Genomic DNA, 23,568 nt, shown 5'->3' with positions numbered 1-23,568 from the left:
TATGTTTTACTGATTCAAATCTTTATAGAAAACAAAGAAATCAAACCTTTGGTTTAAAATAAGAGAAGTGATGCCTCGCGAGTCCAATACTAGGTTGATTGTTTGTGGTTTTTGATTAGTTTTTGGCTTTTGTTTTTCCAAAAACCATTTTGGAACCAATCAAGATTTTAAAAGAATAGATTCCCTAAAATATAGGGAAACTAGTTTTTGCAAATAACTGTTTTCTTAACACAAAAACCAAAAGCCAAGTTTTCATAGTTTTTTTCTAATCCTACGATGAGTTTCCAATTTTTTTTAACTTGTTTTTATTTTATTTACACTTTAATATAAGAAAATAGCAAAAATGATAATTACTGTAAACAAAAAAGGTTTAGTAAGATTCATTTGCTTACTATTGAGACTATTTATTAAAATTCTTGATATTTATTCTTTTTAAACAAAAAACTAATTTCTAAGTTTTTTTTAAAAATATCAGACCAAAAAATCATTAATCGAATTTTTCGAAAACCAAAAGGATAATAAAAATTTTATTTCAGAATTCAAAATATACTTATAATTTTATACAGTTTCCGAACTTATAAAAATACATTTAATTTTATTTAGTATATTTAAATAATCTAGCTATTGATATTTTTATTTATAATATTTGAATTATAAAATATTTTAAAAATATATTTTTTTAACTTTTTAATTTTTTATTGTTATTTTTGAACTGTATTAATTATATATGAATTTTGGTTCATCTATCTAGTTTGCAGTATTTCATCTTATAAAATAAATTTATTAAAAGAATAAATTTTTTTAAGAGGTAATATTTTGCATTATTTGTTTTTCATAGTAAGTAATATTTTATTTTAATTTCAAACAAAAATGATATCATTCAATTTTTCTAAAAATTAAAACTTTACAAAAATAAAAAAATCAGCAATTTTAGATAAATATTTTTACTATTTTATAAAAGCAAAAACCAAAAGTTAGAAACCAAAATCACCATTCGTGTTTTTTCAAAAACTAAAATCTACTGCAAAATCAAAAACCAGAAACTAAAAACCAAAATCTAAAAACTAAAAACCAAAATCCAAAAACCAAAAACTAAAATCTAAAAACCATCCAAACAATCATCACCTATATGTTTATTAGGAAGTACTCGTCGTATTTGCAAGTGTCCTTTTGTCATTACTTACATCACATACATGACTTGGGCGGTTTCCACGTTGTTTTATCATCTTTTTTCTCTGGTCATTTGTTTTATTTTCCACGTATTTCTCTCAATGGGTTTTAGTACTAATATTTATTGTTTGTGTTCTTTGTTCTAATGCTGATGAGACCATCAGGCATTTATTTTTCGAATGTTTCTTTGCGGTTGCTACTTGGTCTCGTTTCTGTGGCAGGTATATGGCGTCTCCTCCAGCCTCCTTACAGGAAGTCGCGGGTCTTTGCCGGCAGTTCCAGCGATCGCAAACACCGTGCACGGTTCCAGTCTTGAAACTCCTAAACCAAATCATCGTATATAACCTTTGGCGAGAACGCAATGCCCGTATCTTCAGAGGAGAGGCTTCAAATCAGGAGGCTTTTTATAGAGTGGTGGATCGTCGAATGAGAGATAGGCTACTGTCTCTGTCTCTACTGTCTAACACAGCTCAATCACCTTCTTTGCTTAAGTTGTATTTCTGCTTCATCTCACCCTATAGTTGATCCTACTCTCTCTTTATTTCTCTACTTATCTACTCTTATCTCTTTTGTTTCTATGTAATAAGTTGAGGTCTCTCAGCATTGTAAAACTCTAAAAAAAAAATGGTATAAATCTTAACATTTACACCCAAAAAAAAAAGAAAAAAAAACTTTTATTTATAGAGTTTGGACACAATGTATGGACACAATGTATGGACTTCAAATATAGTTTGTGGAAAAGACTTTTATTAATAAACATTAACGTCTCTTATTAACATAAAATAAAGTGATAACTTAAAATATTTCAATCTTTAAAACGGTAATTGGTCATAAAAATTTATTGATTGTACAACTCAATAAATACTCGTTCTCGGTTAAAAATCCATTTAAAATTTTCTTCTCTCGATAAATTTACAATTTCAATCATTTACCTATATATTAATTAGTTTAAAACAAAAAAAATTACTTATTCGTGCCGACATTTATATAGGAAGATTTATATCTTCTTCTTTAGAAAATGTTATGTTTTGTCGGTGATTGGAGATCATGTTTATAATTTTAAAATGACAATAATAATATTAATGTGAGCTATATAGTTTGAGCTAACCATCGTACATTATTTATAAAATCAGATAAAATATTTTAAGTTAAGTGTTTGTATTGGTCAAAAAAAAAACAGATCAACGCCATCAAATGTTAAAAAATTCCACAAAAGAATAAAAATATTGAACTGCATGCAAATCATCCGCTTGAACTGCTTTTAAGAACATAAAAAAGTGAATGGTGATTTAAGTGTAGGAAAACTGCTTGTGCGGGAGATCTGCATTTGTCCCACCATTCTATTTGAACACTTAGAATTAAGCAGGAGATGATATGTGAATAAACCAGTAGTAATTGTCCTTTTGCCATTGATCTTCTTTGACACTAATTTTCTTGTCTTTCCTCTATTTTGAAATAAAATCTGGAGTATTTTTTTTTATATGGAGAAAGAGATAGAAAAAAGCAAATAAAAAAGAAAGGAAGAAAAAGGGAAAAATGGGGGTTGTTTGATTACTCCCTGAGAAAACGGAGGCAGTATAAACTAAAGTTGCAAGAAAGAAGAAGATGGAGGATAATCCATCAACGCCAGGGAAAATCAACCACCGCAGCAGCCGCAGGCAATGGCAATCTTCGCGCGTTTTGGTGTCTGGAATTAGTGGGCCTTGTCTTCATCTTCTTCTTCCCTTCGCAGCTCCTCTTGGGGCGGTCCCCTCTGGGAGAAACGTGTCCGATCCTCCAACCGTGATCTCTCTGTTCTCGTTACCGGTGCCGCCGGTTTCGTGGGTACGCACGTCTCCTCCGCTCTGAAACGCCGCGGGGACGGAGTTGTAGGCCTGGAGCGGAGCGGAGTGTTCGTGGTGGAAGGAGACATCAACTCGACGTTCTTCCCCTCCTCAAGAAACTCGTCGAGCTCGTCCCTTTCACTCACGTCATGCATCTCGCTGCTCAAGCCGGCGTCAGATACGCCATGGACAACCCTTCCTCCTACGTTCACAGTAACAAGCCGAAGAGATTGCTCACACTTACAACCACATCTACGGCCTCTCCCTCACCGCCCTCAGGTTTCTTACCGTCTACGGTCCTTGGGGAAGACCTGACATGGCTTATTTCTTCTTCACCAGAGACATCCTCAGAGGCAAACCTATTTCCATCTTCCAAGGCCGAGAAGAACACAGGAAGCGGTGGTAAGAAGCGTGGTCCCGCTCAGTTAAGGGTGTCCAGTGTCTGATCTGGTGAGAGAGATTGTTGAAAGTCAAGGCCAAGCGGAACATGATGAAGCTGCCTAGGAAGTAGGAACGGTGATGCGCAGTTCACGCATGCTAACATTAGTTGGGCTCAACGAGAGCTTGGGTACAAGCCCACCACGGATCTTTTCCTTAATAGTAGAGCATCCTTGTGTTATAACTCGCAATTTGACACACATAAAAGAAGAAACATTCGAGATTATTATTACGTATGTATTCTTTCGGCGATCAACATTGTATGTTGTTATTATGGAATCTTTCGAGTATTTTTTGCATCTCTCGTGTAATTTATATAAAATTAGTTTTCTGATTTGGATTCCTTATAGCTCAATTTCAATTAAAAAAAAAAATTAGAGATAACATTTTATACGAATATAACATCTCTAAAATAAATAAAATTAAGATTCTTAATCCTGAAATTTCTCTCCATAATACAACCAAATGGTGGCAGAAAAGCTAATGAGAGTTGTCCGAGACCCAACCGGAGACCATTCCCTCGTCAGGGGGCTTGAGACCACCACAGGATCTGGCGACAGATTCAAAGAGTTTCTCAATCTCAGGCGCACACCTGATGAAGGCTTGTTTCCAGAAGCCATATCTTGGATTCTTTATCAGCTCTATGAATGTTATCAGGAGTCCCCATGGATGCGGCCTGTTCACAATTAGCCTTTCCAGCAACACTCTTGTTATCTGCTCCTGTACGATCTCCTGTTTCGTTCATTCATGCCACAATATTAGAGAAAAAAAAATAGATTCCCCTCACAGAAAAGAGAGAGAGAGAGAGAGAGAGAGAGGCAAAAGCAACCCCTCACCTGGTCAGACTCGAAGAAGAGATAGAGCATGATGAAGGAGAAGTAATGGGTGTGGTTGTTGGGATATCGAAGCTGATTGGCGATTGCATTAAGGAACAGGTACCGCCCTTCCGTATCAAGTTCCATACTTAAATACTTGAACATGTGCAAGGCCACCACATTTTGAGCCTGTGTCTCACCCGCCTGTAGCTGCTGAATAGCCTGTTGTCGCAAAAGCGTCGTCATCAGGCAAATTATACTTTAATTCATTGGGCTAACATATGATGAGATAACAAAGGCCATACCTGAATTCCAGTGTATAGCACAAGCGAGTTGATCAATGGTACACTGTAACGGGTTCCAGCTGAGCTAGCCTCGCTGGACGGCAGGAGTAGCTTCTGCTTCAATTCACTTAGGTATGCTGAATTCTGTTGCCTCAACTGCAGGAAATATTATAATTAAGTATTCCCTGATATCATCTGAACCCCACCCCAAAAGGGAGAATAATGTGAGAATTAGATGAACTTACAGCGAGATACTCGTCCACGTCATTCTTCATTTGCTTTGCTTTTAACGCAGCATCAACCTCAGAAAGGATACATGGAGCTTCTACTATCTCCGGCAGCAAATCAATCTGCAGTGAACAACATCAATTAGCTTACCAAGCATATATTTACTTTGGACAATGCTGTACTGTATCGACCATCATCTCCAACCTTTAAATTTGGGGTCGATGGATCTGGAAGCCTCATGTTCCGTGGAAAAGAACTCAGAATAATATTTCGCATTTGTATGCAACTTGAAGGAATCACATCGCAGAAAGTAAAATGATAATCGCAGAGAAACTCCGGAAAGTCATGAAGCAGCACCAGCAACACTCTCAGTGTCCCTTTGTATAGGAAATTAACCTGCATAATTGATATAAATATACAAGAGAGAGACCAGATTAACTTTAATCATAAATTTATATCCTTGGTGTTCTATGCAAAAATTATAGGAGAGAATAAGGTACAGACTGGTCCTCCGAGTTCAGCATTTCTCAAAAATGGCTCAAGAAACTGGAGCAAGTCTACCAGCAGGCGTTGAACATATGGCCAACCTTTCTGGCCATTTACTGTAAGTAGCTTGGGCATAAAGCTTCTGTGGCTGACCAGTTCTAGCCATGCAAAGCTGCAAATTTTATAAGAACCTTAGTAGAGCAGACAAAAATAAAACACTACTGATCAATTAAAGAAAAAAAAAGATACATATGTCAATCATTCGACGACATAGGTGTCCCGTAGATTCCACTTTTAAATAAAAATCACTACGAGAAATAGCTCTCTATCCTAACCTGAAGGCGGGAATCTTAAGAGGCTGCAACGCGTGGAATGCATTGGCAAAAGCTGATAGAACCTGAAACAAACGATGATGTTAGTGCTAGCAAGATATATATATATATATATATATATATAAATTACTACAAAGAAAACTAACGCACCTGAAAGTTTGCACCATCAGTCCCGGGATCCAAGGAACATAAGTCCAGCAGCCAATTGATGAATAACCTAAAATAAGGTCTTGGATTGAGTGATGTCTTTTTATCTTCTGCATCTTTTTGAATAGATCTCACAGTAACAGCCATGATCTGCAGCCAATAATCAAATATCAGACCACACTTTCTGTCAGTAATAGTAAAAGTGCCCCCTCCCCCTAACCTCCGACAGAAGAAATAACTTGCTGCTCGACTCCTGTTCCGGGAGATACTGAATAGATTGTTATGAGAAACAAAAAAAAAGCCTAGTAAGCAAAATATAATTTGGACTTAATAATACGCGCTACACCCATAAAACTTGATGAGAATTTACCTTCAAGATCGAGAAAACAAGTTTGGCATAAATATCAATGATAAGGAATGATGGACTCTGAGCTTGCTGAGGAGATTGCACAGCACCAGAACTAATTTCTTCAGAAGATATACAATGAGCAACAGAAAGTTCCTAAACAGAACACACCCAAGTCAAAAATAAGACCTCACAAAATTTTGAAACTGTGGATGCTAAGAAAAACGTAAAAGGTTAAACTCACCAGAAGAATTCGGAAAAAACTCTCTGTTGTATTATCTCCCTTAAGTAGTCCAGTTTCATGTAAATGCAACACGTATTGTGAGCAAGCGGTTTCATTTGCACCAGAAACTTCGCAGATCTGATACCAGCTTTCAAAAAGTGTGGACACCTGCCAAACCAGCGGACAATCCAAAAAGGAAAGATTAACAAGGCGAACGAGAAATTCGTACCAACATAGAACTGAAGAGACAAAACACTGAAACAGTATGTACACACATAAACGTATATGCAATAGAGGAGATAGATAACATATCATACACAAAACAAAAAGGTTGCGAAGAGAAACAAGCATATTTAATATTAACAGCTTCAGAGAAAGTTTCTTTTGATTTACTCCTTTAAAATTTAGATCTATGCAATTCGAAGAAAAAAACTATAAAAAAAAAATCACAACAGTGAAGGAGAGCTGTTAATATGCGGAAAAAATTACCCGACTCCGGAAACCCGCAGACTCTGATTCCACAAATTCCAAGTTGGTGTTCTCTTCTGTGTTAGCGGTGGTATTGCACACAACCTGATAAACAGAGCTTCATGTCAAATGAAATTACAGTCTGATAACGAGTATCATTCAGTAATGAAACTCTGAAACCTTTTTATCCTTTGATTGCTTATCATTGTTCTCAATTCCGATTGCGCTATTAGAGTGATCACTTGTGTTAGTAACTGGATTTCGTATGATGTCAATTAGTTGTTGCAATGACTCGGGAGATCCATATTTTGAGGAAAGCTATAACCAAACAAGGAAAAACAAAATAGTAACGTCAGCAAATGATAATGCAAAAAACTTTAAACATGCAAAACGTAACAGCCTGTTGGCGTTCTATGAAAAGGATTATTACGCGGCATATTTTAGCATTAAAAGTAATATCTTAATTAATTGCCATGCTTGAGAAGAGGTATTATTAGTTAAAATTGCAACCTTTGCCAGTGCATCAACAAGACTGTGTAGCTCTGAAATGACACTTGACTCCTCAGTGACCAAGGATTGGAGTAGAGAAATAGAAAAGTCAGTGGCGCTTTCTGCACAGCAAACAAATAGTTAGCAACGCTCATTTACAACTAAAAAGGAAAAAAAAAATGCGATTCAGCATACTGTTTCTCCCTCCATCAAGATACTTCGCCATGTGGACATTGTACTCCGCTAGGTTAAGTAACTCGCGTTGGATAAGACCGATAGTAATGTCTTTGTTAAGCTTCCGCTCCTCCTCTGAATATATCACCTGTGTGGAGAAGTTTCAAGAAAGTTACATAACTAGAAATGCCAGAAAACAATATCATTTTATCAGTAGCCCCAACTAAGGGAAATATGCTCATTTTAAAATCAGAAACAACGGCATAATTTTGAAGAATATCAGAAGCAACTGAACTAGATCACATAAAAATGTGAAACATGGTAGAAATTATGAATACTTAGGTTTGAAAGGGTCATTGACATACCCAACTAGTGAGCTCTTTAACAACACGCTTGCAAACATCTCGAACAGCCACAAGAATTGCTAGGTTAGCACTGACGTGAAGGTTACTTGATGCATTGTCATAAAGAGCCTTGAAAGCTTTTTGGGCGACAGCCAAGGCAGCTTCGTCTCTGCTTATACATCTGAGGATGATTTCAGGAACTTCAGAAACTACAGCCTGAAAAACCCAATGAAATAAGTAATTATTCAATATCGGATCAAACTGAAGTAGCCAAAAAGCACAAGAAAACACATTTCCCGAAATTAAGAATCGTTTAAAAATAAACTCATTAACTGATAATTCCATTACTTCTAGGTGAATTGTTCAACATAAATGGAAAGCGAACCTCCACCATAGCCACTTAGGCACTAGGAAAACAAGTACCTGAATTTCATCATCTCCTGCAATATTAGCCACTAAGTCCTCCATCTGAAACAGTTTCAATCAGTCAGAGACGTGTCATATAAAGAAGCCGAAATCGATGTAGCAATGAACAACAAAACATATTAGACAATTTACTAACCTTCTGAGTAACAATATGATACTTTTCTAGTGCATCTCTCGTGGACAGAGAAGGCTGTATAATATTATTTCCACCAAGACGCTCCATGGTAGCAGCTGAAGTCAAAGTCTGCAATGATGCTCCAGTTTCCTTGAGTATAAATAAGAAGCACAATTTAGTAAATCAAAATAAACCTAAGTGACTCAAAATTTGAAACACACAGTAATCTCACTTTCATAGCGGTGTCAGAGGATTCAACCAGGCTCAATTCAGAGGTCGAAAGGGATTTAGAGAACTGAAGACCGGCCGTGTCAACAGCTGGATCAACTTGTGAGCTTTGAACAGAGGCAAGATTAAAACGTCAAAATATAAGTTACGGTATACGACAGAAGAGTGTACGGAGTTATATCAATATGCGACAGCAAAGCACCTTAAAAGTGAAACTGGAGGAGATTCAAAACCCTCCACAGAGATATCCAATGGCTGGGAGACGTTATCCATCCGAGCGTTTCGAGCACTAGACAAAAAGTCCGAAGCACTTTTACCTGATGCTGGACCATAACTACTACTAAGCCCAACATCGCCAGATGAGCTTGAAGCGGCAGATAAACCGTGAGAAGTTTGAGTTGTCTGCTTTTGCCAAGGAAGCTGAACAAAGTCCTGAAAACGCACATGTATAGCTTAGTTATACAAACACAAAACATACCACAGGCAACCACCAATTAAAAAACTCACCTCATAAACTCGCTGTTGAGACAGGGATAGATGTCCCGGTTTTGGACGGAGGGACTCTGGTATAAAACTAACAGAATTCTGCGATAGCATGTTCGGATCAAAAAGGGAGGATCCGGCACCATCTCTATGCTTTTTCCGTAACGACAATTGCTGGTCAATGTCCGCATCAATAGTTTGTATTGCCTAGAGAGAAACAGACATAATATATCGCTCAACTTTATAAAGAGGCTCAATCATATAAAATAGGACAAGACGGAATAATCCCTAATAAAAAGTAGTGCCTGCACGCTAAACCTATTCCGTTTTTTTTTTCAAATCACCAAAACTAAAAGCTGGGATATAATCTCTATAACACAAACCTTCTCTGTAGCCGCCTGTTCAATGGCAGCACAACCCAAATCAAGGTTGTCATTGGTGACAAGTTGCACAATTTGTTCAAGAGCTTCATTTTTAATATTCATCCCCTGGAGCGAATTCCGTAGATGACCTGATATTGAAGTGCGCAGGGGTTCCTACAATTACGGAGAATGCATAAATCAAAAAAGAAAAATAGAGCTCGTCGGCGTAGTGTAACATGGCAGAAAAAACGAGATGTAAGCACAGATCTTAAGAATCCAAGCCTCATAAGCAGGGACAACCTTGCACGTCACATGGGCCAAACTCCCAGCTAGACTAGCAACCATCAAGTGAGCCGCATTATATATACGTGTCTCATCTGGTTCCAAGGTATAATCCTGGAGTCAAAGAAGAAAAATGAATCTACGATTAATAAACAAAATCCAAACTCTGGAGATACTCTGGTTAAGCGAAAAAGAGATGCAACAAAAAAAATATACGAAATACTTCAAATCTGATCTTAAAACTGACAAATAGGAAATAAAGAAAGTATTTGAGACGAGCATAAAGGAACTCAAGGTTCGTGCCCCCCCCCCCCCCCCCCCCCCCCCCAAAAAAAAAAAAAAAAGATATACAAGTTCAGATGAACAACCTTCAGCACAAGTTCTTTTGTTGTTTGGCAAGCAACACATACACTTCGCTGAACAATACCAGACACAATCTCCTTGATAGCTCTGTCCATGGCAAGTGGTACCACTCTGAAAATGGATTTAAGTTTCGGATGTCAAAAAAAGTACCATGAAGGCCTAGCAAATGAGTATAATGATTTAACCAGTAGGAGATCATTAGTCACAAACCTATGAAATGGGAAGTGCAGAGCAAATCCGCTTAATTTCTGATTAATAACAACATGATTTCCAATATTGGGAAGTGCTGCTGACAGCTGCTGGCCATCATATTGTTAGTAGAAAAGGTTTGAACCAAGTAAATATATAATAACTTTGATCGACATTCTTAGAATGATAATCGTACCTGGCTAATAGAAAACAATGGGGATGGAGTTGACGGGAACAGTCCTTGAGGTGATGGAAGCTGATCAGACAAGCCTAAATGGGAAACTTTTTCGTCTTCCATCAAAGTATTAGTATATACACGTTGAGGGGCTACATACTGAAAAGATAAAAAGCAAGGGGCTAAATATTGTTGATAACTAAAAACTGACACCAGGTCAATAACAAATAGTACACATAATATAACCTGTGATAATAACTTCGAGGAATCGTCTGTATTAGGTGAATCTGCAACATCCAGAGGCAGGTCTATTTGCTTAAGAGGAGAAATTGTTTTCGGCTCTTGGATTATCTGTGGTTGAGATATATGTGTTACTCCAAGATCTTTGTTGCTAAAATCAGGATTCCCATCTATTTCTCTCTTCCGGTCCTTTAGAAGGGAAGTCGGCGCTACTTCCTTCAAATCAACACCAAGGTTCTTGAATAAAACCTGAAGAGAAAGATCAGATGAGAACTAAACACTGAAATAGAATAAGAGAAACGATGCAAGACAGCTCGCTGATGCTTACTATAGTCATTAATAAAACAGATACCTCTATGTCAAACTTCAGATTCATTTTAAGGTTCGGCATTGAATAAATCTCAGCGAGCAACCCGAGTATAGCCATTGTCCAAGGATTGGGAGGCTGATACGCAATACTCATTTGGCATGGCTCCAGAACCTGTAGTAACCGCAAATTAAAATTCAGGCCATCAACCCTAAAACAGCTAGGAAAACTAATCAACCATCACCAACCTTTGAAGTAAATGGAATGACTGCAATCATCAACCCTTTTTCATATGCCTGCAAATGAAGAAATTTTTTTTCACTATCTACAAACTGACACAATTAACACAAAAGAATGAATAATTATTATATTTTGACGAAAATATAAGAAAATACCTCCACAATTAAGGATTTTGGATCAATTTCTCGCGCCCTCAAAACATAATTCCTTCCAATGGTCAATTTTCCAAGCCAACTGCCTAAATTTTTGAGCAGAGATCGCTCTTCCGAACTTGACTTTATGAGCTCTGAACCCAAGAGAACCTGAAAACCAAAGAAAATAAAGAAGTAAAAAAATTGCTAAACAGAATGAACACCCAAGACCCATCACAACGAATCGATTGTATTTACCTTGCAATTTTCGTAAGTATTTTGAAGTATCTCCTTAAACAACAGCTTGGAATCAACTTTGTCCAAGAATTTCAAGTACAAATCATGAAAATTGGGCTCAATGCTCGCTCTACACATGCAGAAAAAACAATAAGATCAGACGGCAAACCTCACATAAATTGCAAACATACACACACAACTATTCTGTACCTTTTCATAACCATATACTGAGCGAACCAGGGATAGTACTGTTGAGGCAAAATCTCAGCGAACTCTTTCCCCTTGGATTCAATATTGGCTGTAGAGATATTATTGATTATGAAAGAAATTTTGTCCTGAACATCTGAAGGTGGAATCTGGAAAAAAGAAAGACTTATTCTTGTCACTCATACTATATTGTCGGCAGCTGGCATATTGACAATTCATTATGCAATGTAACCAAAAGCAAGCAACTCCAAATGTAATGCACAGCAAAGCAACTACCTCTATTGCGTTTTCCCTTCTCTCTGCTGCTGCAACCAGGGTCTCTATGTTCAAAGCAGACCCAAACCCTGTGATAATCGGGACTATTACTAACATTTCTTATCATATTTGAAAGAATAGTTATACAATTAAAGTCAACTGGAGATTACTTGTCGAAGTGGCTCCACGAGCGGGACGAACAATACCAGCTGAAGTTAATGAAGAAGTCGAAATACCAGGATTCTGCAAGGATAACTAGCGAGATTAAATGAAAGCTCCTCCAACCAACCCACAGCCATAAAAAAAATTAGACGAGAAAAGTGATCACCTTAGGAATGACAGAAACATCAGCGGAAGTAGTAGATGAAGAGGGCAGAAGTGTCTTTGCTTCGATAGATGGCACACTTGGCACTCTGCTGTTGTCATTAATGTGCACTTCATTTTTCTGTTGAGACTGTACAGGTAAAGGAAGTTGGAGAGCAGACTGGCCAATTCCAGAACCACTAAACTGACAACATATAAACAAACAATGCGTTAATTTTCGGAAAGACCATTCACGGTTTAAGAAAGATTTAAGCCAGACCAGACGCTTAGCCAGACCAGACGCTTACAGTATCTATTTACATAACGGCTAAAGAACTGGAAATTGAAAGGCATGAGACTAAAAATAGAAAGGATAAAGCATTTTACTTTCCTCTTCCAAAAGATAATTTAATCAACTTCTAAGAAGATATCAAAATGTGGTAGAGCAGCGAAAACAGTCAAAAGAAAATCTTGATATCAACAATATACCTCGCCATTTCCAGGGAAAGACTGTGAAGGACCAGGGTTCGAAACTGCCTCTGATTCTAAATTACCAGATGATATCCTTGAAAGTGCTTGTTCAATAACAGTGACTAACTCGGGGTGAGTGCTACGCAGATGAGATATTTGCAAAATATGGTTACAGTACTGAGGCAATTCAACCAGACGATTCACGAACTGTTCCAGAGCTTTGCTTCCAAACAGAAACATCTGCATGAATCAGGAAAGAAACAAGATGACAGATCTTTTACAGTAGAAAGCCGGAAGACAGAATTAAACCATAGGACAATGCATACTTTTGAATCTGCAGGTTTACGCAAAGAATCCAAGACTAAACGCAGTGCCATCCCAAGTGTGAGAGAACTTATAAGCTGGTGCTTGATAACAGAGCCTGGAAATTGTAAAAGTCGCAACAAGTTAAAGAGAATATAACGACGACAATACAAACTGAAAGGAGTTGCTCAAACAACATGTCACTGGTAATTTCCAAATTCAGGAAATTCTTCTGAAACATCATCATCTCGCATAACTTGCCAAGTGATCGCGCTTGTTATGGTACGCTAATAAATGTTGAGGACAACACACGATCGCATGAACAGGTAAACATAGCATGGTATCCTCCCACTACATAAAGTAAATCATGGTATCACTTAGAAGACCACTCACCAAAAAGGATGGAGGCTATTTTTAGCTGCCTCTCGGGATACTTGGGGAAAAAACGATATTCCTCGAACAGATTAGCAATCATGCAATCAAAAATTGATTTTTCCCTGTCAAAAGAAAACCTCGTGAGTTTCCTATTGCATGAGAAGCCGGGCAAATTTGATAAGATAGATTAAATTTCTCAAATATGTATAGTTTGACATTATCAAACCTTTGAACCGAGGAGTCCTTGTATCGCGAAAGCATTTGAACCATTGCATCAACACTCAACTGACCCGAAAACATTTGATGGAAATAAGCGTTCGCTTCTGCCTCAATATCGTCTCCATATGCATTCGAAGCTGATGAAACTTTAGCCTCACCATTCTGCAGTTTAGAATTACAATCCAAGATTGCTGCATTGACCTTTTCTATCTCATCGACCAGTTGAGATGAAGTTATCACATTGTCATGAGCTTTCAAAACCTGCAATACATGTTCAAGCAAATTAATCCCAATAGCCACGAAGTAACAGACGAGCTAAATAAAGGATCCTAACTAACTTTCAAAAGCGAAGTCGTTGCATCCAAATGAACATCTGATAACGGATCAGAAGGATGGAAATGTTGGGAAGTAAAATCCTCTGATTCGCTAAAATGCACATTTTTGACAAACTTGAGACATTCCTGAACATGGAAAACATTAATTTTACATGTTAGGTATCGTCTCATCTCTACAGGAATTAAAGTAATAGAGTTTTGAATGTGAAAAGAATAAATAACCTCCGCAAAGAGGTCTTTATACACACATAGAACGTTTGGCAACCAGTTCTCGATGTCCAAATAGCCTCTCAGTGAGGCAAGGACTGCCAATCTGATGCTGAATGAGATTGGAACCGATTCTAAAACAACAGAAAGAACCTGAAATATATTAAAAAAAATCCAAAGATTAGTTCATAGATACAGAGACGCTAATGTAAGAAACAAATCACCTTAGCTAAGTCACAGTCACACATTTTTATTCAAATACACTCACCTTCAGTTCATGGCAGATATCAATTAAATTGAGTATGCGGTCTGCTTTTAGATTTTGGGCCTTTAAAATCCCCCACAGAACAAGCTCAGTATTCTGATGCCAAAGATTAAGGATAAAACCACTATCCTGTGAGTTCGTAATTATCACTGGAAGAATAGCAGAAACAACCTCTCGCTGAATGAGATTATAGGCAGTCTGCAACCAGAGGACAAGCATACTTAGCCAAAAAAAAGGTCAAGGTTACGAGCATACATCACCAACAGTCATGGAGAATTACTTTGATGTGTGTCATTCCAGTAAGCAAGGTTTTGGGACACTGTGCGAGTGGATACTGGAGCAGCGAACTAACTAAAACAGTATGACCTCTCTCAGCTAGTTGGCATAAGACATCTAAGAGATCGAGAGATAGCCATGCTTCATTGGAAAGTCCTAATTGATGCTCATGGCTGTGCATGTTATCGTCAATATATACCTGGAAAACAGATGGTCAGAATAGTGACAGTATCAACGGAGAACGGGCTCTAAACACAGACGCGTGGTATCTCACCAGCTTCCTGGGAGAATGCATAAAGGTGAATACTTCTGGTGGGGATGCTATTGCATATTTAAGAAACGATATTTGACCTTCCACATTTTTCCAGACAGAACCGCATACAGCATCAAGAGGAAACGGGTCCTGCAAGAATTCAGTTTTATACCCCCAAACAACAGTGGAAGTGGAAACAACGTATTTTGAACATTCAGATTAGACCGTATGAGAACACACCTGGGAAGCAGTTTTATATAGCCGCATGAAAAACGAGAAAGACTCCTTATTGGGGATATCAAATCCACTATGGTCAAGATTCTCGATTACTTTCCTCCAGCTTGTGCCAGGAGCCTGCTTTAGCAAAAAAAAAATTAAGAGCATGAACCAAATAACAATTAACAAATGATGTAGATGCTTCATTATCCACTGATAAAGTAAGAGGATTATGCACACACACAAAAAAAAGAATAATCAAAAGACTGAAATGAGTTCTGAAGTTATCAAAGATATTGATTAGACAAAGTATAAAGGGAATTAGATAAGTTACAAGTTGCTTGATTGTCTCAATTAAGATGTCAACACTCCACGACATTGGAGTGGAAAGTTCAGTGGGAATGCAGCAACCAAGGACCAGACTAAATGTTGAAAAGGTGGTGTGGTTATCTTCGAGATCAGCACAGGTACGAGCAACATTAGCAAGAATCCTTGAGATAGTAGCCTCTGTTAATGGTGCGAAACTAGACAAGATATCTCTGCATTGTTGTGCATCAGCAGTAACACCACAACCTAATTCTCCCATAAGATCTCCAACAGAAATTTCCTTGTCGATTTCAGCTAAGATAGAATCAAACTCAGTGTGAAAATCGATGCTCCTACAGCACAAGAGAAAAGCGTAGAGAGTCAGAAGCTGGACATAAGGAGTGAAGAGAGGAGGGCAGCCCAAAAGCGGCACCTTAAAACATCAGCTTGGTGAAGCTGTTGAGAAAGGATAGGAGTAAGAGCAAAAGAGAAGTCATCTTTGGGTTGAGTAGAAGACAAAATCTGTAAGAAGGAAGTAAGATGGGTGGAGAGGTCCTCAGATGTCTGGAGAAACAAAAGAATATTCTGAACTTGCTCGGTTGACTCAATCTGGGCAGAATTGGCACACAGTTGCTCAATCATGGCCAATAATAAGTTTCGACCTACAAAAAGCAAAGCAATCATCAAAAAGGTAAAAAGTAAAACAAAAAGAAAGAAGGGAGCTGCTTACCAGCTGCGTTTGCATCATCAGACTCGGCTAGAGACAGAGCAAAGCTAATTTTGTCAGAGATTGAAAAGTCGAGAGCATTAGTCAAATCAGCCACGAACTCATCAGTGACCTCGACATCTTGAAGGGCGTGAGAAATGAGATTAGAGTGTTTCAGGACACGTTTAAAGACCAAGGATATTAGTTTCTCAAGCTGCGAGGTATTAGGATGGCTTCGACGGGCGGCGAAGCAATCTAAGCATGTCTTGAGAACTGGAATGCTTGTCTCAACACCATACTCAACCAGCTGCCCATTCATTCATTCATTCATTCATTCATATAGATATAGATAGATATAAACAATTTCGCAACTTCGGGAGAACTACCTGACAGATCTCTTGGGCGATTGAATCAACTTCGGAATCGCTAAAGCTCTCGAGTAAGAACCGGGCATGGCCTGCGACCTTGGACGGGTTCATCACCATGGCGATTCCAGATCTGAAATCCTTGCTAGGGGACGAGAGATGATGGGGTTTGGGTTTCGGGGAGATCCAAGCAGCACTAGCTAGCTAGGAGGGGATTGATTCACAAACCATATTAGCTTCAGATTTTTTGATCCTTCCAAGTTTCGGTTTTGTGAGCTTTGCCACTTATAATAAGCCCATATTCTTTATTCTATATGGGCCTTTCTTTTATTAATGATTTATGGCCCAACCCTCTTTGTTTCACCTACAAACACATGCAAAACTTTTCAACTTTCTAAGCCCATATGTTCTTAATGGCCTTCCATTTCATTAAGGCTTTACGACCCACTTTAAAAGACCAAGTTTGTTTCACCTACGTATATATATCCTTCTCTCCTTGCTTATTAAAACTTTTATTATCTGATATTTTTTTTTTTTTACTCGAAACTTCATATATTAATTTTGTGATCGAATATGATCATGGTGCAACAAGTGAGTAATAAAGTTAGGTACGTAGAAATGAGATACAAACAGCCTATTATTATTATTAAGTCCTTGTTTTGCAAGACAGTCAGCTACTTGGTTACCATCTCTTCCAATCCATGTGAACGATGTTGCTTCAAATTGTTGCTTCCACCAATTGATATCACGTATCCAGTTATATCCAGCAAAATGTAAGTCTTCATTATTGAGCAGAGCAATCAACTTCCTGTAGTCACTCTCAAACTGTATCTTCCTATATCCATGACTCCAACAATATTGCATAGCCATGATAAGAGCTTGCATTTCACTTTCCAACGCATTATAAGCTTGATTACCCAAGGCCTGTCCCGCCCCTATGAAAGTCCCATTTTCATCTCTGATGACCCATCCAGCTGAGCTCATATTTCTTTGGTTTGAAAAAGTGCCATCCACGTTACACTTTAGCCAGTCTTGAGAAGGGGTTTTCCAGATATTTGTTGAGCGCCTTCGATCATTAGTGATATTGATATTTGTATCTTCAATACCATATTTTCTCCATTCTCGAGCGTCTTGTTGAGCTTGTTGTATAATACTTTCCCAGTAGATTCCTCTATGCTGAAATATAAGGAGATTCCTACTTTTCCAAATCCTCCAAAGTATCCAAATCGGGAGATTCAGATAGTGTGTAAGCCTTGTTGAAGTTGAGTATTGTAGACATGCGTTTATCTTCTCTTCAAAAGTAGCATTCAGATTATTAATGATGTTGTTCGATATACCTGATCTCCTCCAAATTTGTTGGCCATAAGGACAATCAAAGAAAATATGTTTCTCTGTTTCCACTTCCAAACAACATCTCCTGCATTGACCATCTCTAACAACATGTCTTCTTAGTAGGTTTGACCCTGTTGCAAGAGCCTTCGACATCATTTTCCACAAAAAGTGTTTTAGCTTATTATCTGATATTTATATGCTGATTAAGCTCTTTAAAAATTCTAGCGCAAGTGGCTGCAAAGACTAGAACAGCGTGCCTGTTGCTATTGTGCGGCTTTCCGCATGACTGGAGACCCCTATGAACAAACTTCAAATCTTCTTCGAGTTGGGAATGACGGGCTCGAATCCGCAGCCTCCGCCTTGACATGGCGCAAGATGCTCTCCTTTATTTGAATACTCACCTACGGTTTTGATTGTTATTACTTATGCAAATATAATTATCAATAAAAATTGATTAAATAGTTAAGGATCAATTTATAATTCAATTGTTAAATATAACAAATAAAAATAGAACAATAAAATAGTAACATTAGAAACACATGAATAATACAAAATTAGAAAAAACACATACATACTTTGATTAATTATCTGTAAAAACTAGTAATAGTGTTGTTTGAATAAAACTATATTGTTTTTTGTTTGTGAATATTTAATTTAATTAACGTAATAAATGGTTATTTTAATAACGTCATATGTTAGGTAAAATTTTAAATATTTAAATAAATGAATATAGTTTTAAATCATATCAAATATAGGGTGTTATTAGTGATAAATAAAAAGTGGAAATTAGTACATTGATAACTGAAGAAAATCTGAGAGAAATTATTCGACCAAATCACAAATTTATTTTGAGATTAAAAATTTTAAAGTAAACCATTAGAGATGGTCTTTCACTTATAACAAAAAATTATCCAATAAATATCTCTTGCTTTAAAAAAAAAAATCGTCTTGGGATACTATGTGATGTGAAATACTCGTGTTTTTAATACTTTGTAAGACAGCGACATATACATATCACATCTTCTATATATTAAAAGAGAAGCATAATAATATTTTTTTGTAGCCACACGTCATCACCACAATCATTTTTAGAATCCTTAGAAAAATATGTTGGTCCATATAAATATATAATAAGTTTTTTATATAACTAACCATAAATTAATCATAAATGTTATTCATTGTTTCCTTAAATAAAAATCACGGAATTACCTAATGTGGCTAAAGTATATATGACAATTAATGATTTTGAATAATAAAAATTTGTTAAAAATTAGTTTATCCTCTATCATTTTTTTAAATTTTAACTTATTAAAATAAATTAAACAACCTCATTAACTATTCTATATGAAGTGAAATTAATTTTTACAGATGTCCATTTTTTTTTAACTGACACTTATGTAATTCACTAAATTCATAAAATAAGTTAAAAAAAGAAACTTAACTCATATCAATGAAAGAAAGACGAGAACGAAAACACAATTCTATAGAAGTAGAAAATGAAATCACTTATGGTCTTATGGAGAGTCAATAGTAAACAAATCGAGAGCAGAAAACCTAATATTCTTCCGTCATTATACAATCGATGTTGCCTATTTGGTTTTGATAATTTGTATCAGCCGCAAAACTAAATTTTTCTTTTGTACATATGAAGTCTTAAAAATAATTAAAATGAGATGTAATATGTTAAACTTATAATTTTCAAGAAGGTTGAAAGCCCTAGCCACTCTCAAAAGGCACGATACACGAAGCAAACTTCACCTTCTCCGGCGCCGGTAAGGCGGGATCTCGCTGGCGCCCGGTCCTCCCTTCCATTTTCTTCTTCTTCCTGTTAGTCTCTCTATTCTTCTCACATCTTTTGTGCCTCTTTTGTCCTTTTTTAAATATGTTGTTGCTTGTTGGGTGGAGATCTCATCTGAGACGGAAACATAACCATAGTTGCTCTCTGTGATGCTATCTTTGTGGTTGTTGGTATTCTGCTCGGCGACTCCCATCGCCTTTCTAGCTATGGCTGATAACTACTTCTCGGGTGAAAGCCGTGATGAAATTTACTCAGGCGCCTTTCCTCAACTTGTATGGACGAGGTTTGTGTTTGTTCCTCTGTGGAGGTGCTTGATTACTTCATCTAGTGACCTCTCTGCTTATGTGAAACTGTCGATTGCTATTGCTTGCTTTTCTTGTTTAAGGTCCTTCCAATGTACGGACCTAAACTCTCACCGGCTTTTACCATCATCTTCGGCTCCTTGTCCGATGAATCATTTCCCTAAGGGAATTACCAGCTCTGCTTTGCTATGGTGTGAGCCAGGCATCAGATCTGGTAGTTGTAGTTCAGATCTCGCCAGCTTCGAGAACCTTGGTTTCTCTACACATGATGTTCAATCTGCTCGGGCGATGGAGTATTTGTTTGCTGACTTGCAGATCCCACTCCCTCCATTGGCGTACTTTGGTCTATGGTGGCGAACAATAGCTACTTCACGTTCAAGACAATGGTCATTATCACCACCAAATCAGAGATTGCTAAAGCTCCTACCACCATTATCATACCACGTGATGTGTTTAGTGTGTTATCTTTGGGATCCCTCACAAGACGTACAGAGCGTTTCATTCAACAGCTATTTGTTTCGTGTTTTTGTGTTCACGAATCCATCTTTATCAACTAGCTCTTTCTCAAGGCAATGCTCAATATTAGTTGCAACTTTGAGGTGTCTAAAGCTAGAATCATCAAGCCCTCTAAAATTATCCTTTATGGGTAAATTTAGTCAAACTTCCTCTCGACAGGGCCGAGAGAGATCTTTCACCATCTCCTCCTTATCAAAGTAGAGAATCCATCCTCCGCAATCCTTCAATTCAAGAGTTGACATCAATAATTGTTCAATGGGTTGTTTAACCAAATTTTGCATTATGGGCATATTAACTTCCTCCTCTAGGGAGAGACTGATATATGGTGTTTTATACATCTTGTATATATGCTTTTAAATTAGTTTTCAAGTCTTTATCGAGTCTTCCTAGTCCTTTTGGAGTCATTACAGGTCTGGAGTTGCATTTGATGGGAGATGGATCAGCTGGAACAAAAGAGGCAGAAAACAATGCAATTTGGTGGTTTTCACGCAGAACAGTCTTGATGACTGTTCCGAGTGAGTGTTCCAGCGGCAGAGATTTTTTAGGAAACTACAATCATTACGGGATTTGCCCTAGTTATCCATATTTTCTCTCCCAGCCGCCTGTGGCTTTGATATATCATATTTTATGTTTCTCTTTATCATCTCTACGCTATTCTAGACAGAAGAAAACCATTGGAGACTTTAGAATTTGAGGATTTGCTTATTGTAAAGGGAGAAGGCTCCATCTATCTCGTCATAGAGAAGATTATCCTGAACCCTATTCTTATTCTATTGAATTGCATGATGTTTTATTCAGTCTTTGTCTCTGTGATTTCTTTGTCCATGTCTGAGTAGTCGCTTGTTAGGTTTAGGGTGTTAAGGATCGTGGATCAATGAGCTAGACACAAATAGGATTGTTATTCTTTGATATCTCTGTCTATTGTTATGCTTATTGCTTATGTTAAACTGGCCATTTAGCATCTGATCACAAGTTTAATCTATTCATCAAAAGTGTTTTAGGTTACTGGAAATAGCATAGATAGGCGATTTGTCCTTAGCCAACGAAAGCTGATGTTAAGGCGAATCGTGAACCAATTGAATCTGAACTTAATGCTTGTCATCATTCTCTGATCCAAACGACAGTTTAGGCATTAGGATTGCTTGATAAATTGGTAGACACCACGACAGTGGGTTTATCTATTCTTGTTGTTCAAGTTATAGATTGGCTCGTATTGTTTTCCTGAATAGTTGTGTAGCTCATGATCCTAAGTATCCCAATGAATCACCCTGAACCTAGCTCTTTTAATCATCTGAAAACCTTTTAACTAATCTTTTATTTTCTGTTATAATACATCAATCTTAAAACTCCCATATTGTTTTAGCTTAATATTGATCCTATAGAAATAAAGTGTAACAGTTGGTCTCTGTGGATTCGATCCTAAAGTGCTACATCGACATACCATTCGATTGTGGTAGTGTGCACATTAAGTTATTTGGTGTGCGTATACACGTAATATCAAATTGGCGCCGTTGCCGGGGACCATCTTTTTACCTTTATTTTTCGGTTATTTATTTAGTCTAAGACCTCTAACTTGTCTTATCCTTTTTGTTGCAGCTAATCTTCCAGGTGCATGACCAGTAGACATACTCGGAGAAACGCACAAGGAGAGTTAGTTACATTTACCAACCAGGAGCTAGCAAGGTTAGAAAGAACAAATCGTCAACAGCCAAGGCAAACTGACACCACTATGGGTGATCACGCCAATCAGGATGATCTCGCTGCGGCTATGGCACTCATGCAGCAGCAGATGCAACAAATGCAGCAGACCATCCAAGCTCAGCAGGATGCTGCTGAACAGGCTGCTCTCGCGCAGCAGGAACAACAGGCGCAGACTGTTCCAATCGGGCAGAGAAACCTTCCGCGTAACATTCCTACTACGCGCTCTGCCATTGTTCCTCCACCTTGTACCAGGCAGGACTTCGAGATCAAGCCTGCTTTGATCGGTCTAGTACAGAGAAAGGTGTTCTCTGGTCTCTCTACAGAAATTCCAATGGAGCATATTGAGAGTTTCGAAAAAGTCTGTAGTTTCACTCGCGCTAATGGTGTTCCACCAGATTACATCAGGTGCATGTTATTCCCATTCTCTCTTGATGGAAAAGCTGCACGGTGGTTGAACTCTCTCCCTACCGGCTCTCTCACTTCATGGGAACAGGTCCGATCAGCGTTCCTCAGTTATTTCTACTCTAAGGCGAGAACAGCTGCATTGAGGAACAAGATCACCTCCTTCAGACAGCTCACTAATGAGCCTTTCTGCGACACATGGGAGCGCTTCAATGACTATCGCAGAGAATGTCCTCACCATGGATTTGATGATGATTACCTCCTGGACATTTTCTATGATGGAGTGGACTGGAAATACCAAGGTGCTCTAAACTCTGCGAGCAATGGAGACTTCATGACTCAAACCACTGATAGAGCGTTTAAGCTGATTGAGAACATGGCTGCTAGCTCAGCTAATAAGAAAGAGGAGAGTGATTGCTCCAAGAAAGGGAACAGTTCTGACACCCAGAAAATAGATGAGCTGACTGCCAAGGTTGATCAGCTACTGAAAAACAACCAAGGGCACGTCTTCAACATGGAGCAAGCTACAGCTGGGCATATTCAAAACCAGAACAAGCGACAACCGCAGAGCAATCAGCAAGCTGTTCCAGCTAACGAGAACAGTCAACCAGATGAGCTGAAGGGTCTGGGTATGATGATGCAACAATTGTTGCAGGGTCAGCAGGTTCAGGCCAAGGCGTTGAATCAGGTAACCACAGAAATGAATACCAGGATGGGCAACATGTTCACTGAGCTGAATAACAAGTATGACAATCTTGCAATCCACATAAGAAAGATCGATGTTCAGCTTGCTCAAACAGCTGAGAGTGTCAAGAGGCAACAAGAGATGCTCCCTGGAAGAACTGATAAAAATCCTAGGACTGAGCACTGTAATGCAATAGAGCATCCGTTCGCTGAGACTGCTCCAGGC

General features: G+C 37.9%; 3 protein-coding genes and 1 non-coding gene across 5 annotated transcripts; 1 reads left to right on the top strand and 3 right to left on the bottom strand.

The window, feature by feature from the left end:
* Nucleotides 1-2,706: 2,706 nt before the first annotated feature.
* Nucleotides 2,707-4,011, top strand: LOC117129000 (UDP-glucuronate 4-epimerase 3). Its single transcript, XM_033282262.1, is given in 8 exon segments — nt 2,707-2,712; nt 2,868-3,092; nt 3,095-3,209; nt 3,212-3,371; nt 3,373-3,426; nt 3,428-3,445; nt 3,447-3,501; nt 3,503-4,011. Coding segments are annotated over 8 exon segments (873 nt in total). The 3' UTR covers nt 3,743-4,011.
* On the bottom strand, nt 3,772-16,877 carry LOC103844691 (CCR4-NOT transcription complex subunit 1). Of its 2 annotated transcripts, none has more exons than XM_033282521.1 (49): nt 16,629-16,877; nt 16,267-16,549; nt 15,970-16,198; nt 15,565-15,889; nt 15,255-15,371; nt 15,036-15,164; nt 14,766-14,960; nt 14,489-14,683; nt 14,236-14,373; nt 14,017-14,139; nt 13,686-13,939; nt 13,478-13,581; nt 13,108-13,202; nt 12,800-13,021; nt 12,336-12,515; nt 12,178-12,250; nt 12,029-12,096; nt 11,756-11,901; nt 11,567-11,675; nt 11,333-11,479; nt 11,186-11,233; nt 10,983-11,111; nt 10,637-10,879; nt 10,412-10,549; nt 10,237-10,322; nt 10,032-10,137; nt 9,682-9,777; nt 9,403-9,555; nt 9,044-9,226; nt 8,739-8,968; nt 8,541-8,643; nt 8,330-8,458; nt 8,191-8,235; nt 7,789-7,983; nt 7,445-7,571; nt 7,271-7,371; nt 6,941-7,078; nt 6,782-6,865; nt 6,314-6,460; nt 6,094-6,225; nt 5,944-5,991; nt 5,727-5,873; nt 5,580-5,641; nt 5,263-5,416; nt 4,963-5,154; nt 4,776-4,880; nt 4,552-4,686; nt 4,268-4,468; nt 3,772-4,163 (listed from the first exon to the last, which is right to left on the bottom strand). In XM_033282521.1, the coding sequence occupies exons 1-49, from the start codon at nt 16,725-16,727 to the stop codon at nt 3,912-3,914; spliced, it is 7,140 nt and encodes a 2,379-aa protein (XP_033138412.1). In that variant the 5' UTR covers nt 16,728-16,877; the 3' UTR covers nt 3,772-3,911. The 2 variants fall into 2 exon arrangements, with proteins under 2 accessions (XP_033138412.1, XP_033138413.1); XM_033282522.1 differs by having other exon boundaries at nt 3,912-4,163; nt 15,255-15,368.
* Nucleotides 16,878-17,113: 236 nt separating this feature from the next.
* On the bottom strand, nt 17,114-20,769 carry LOC117129139. The gene has a single exon (XM_033282525.1). It carries the CDS (start codon nt 18,093-18,095, stop codon nt 17,163-17,165), a length of 933 nt encoding a protein of 310 aa, XP_033138416.1. The 5' UTR covers nt 18,096-20,769; the 3' UTR covers nt 17,114-17,162.
* A 2,028-nt stretch (nt 20,770-22,797) lies between these two features.
* Nucleotides 22,798-22,904, bottom strand: LOC117129402. The gene has a single exon (XR_004453051.1). It is a non-coding gene; the product is annotated as a small nucleolar RNA R71 (small nucleolar RNA).
* Nucleotides 22,905-23,568: the final 664 nt, after the last annotated feature.

This window comes from Brassica rapa, chromosome A10, assembly GCF_000309985.2.
Source record: "Brassica rapa cultivar Chiifu-401-42 chromosome A10, CAAS_Brap_v3.01, whole genome shotgun sequence".
Classification (NCBI taxonomy): domain Eukaryota; kingdom Viridiplantae; phylum Streptophyta; class Magnoliopsida; order Brassicales; family Brassicaceae; genus Brassica; species Brassica rapa.
The sequence above is the reverse complement of the archived record's forward strand: the minus strand, read 5'-3'. Positions and strand labels throughout refer to the sequence as shown.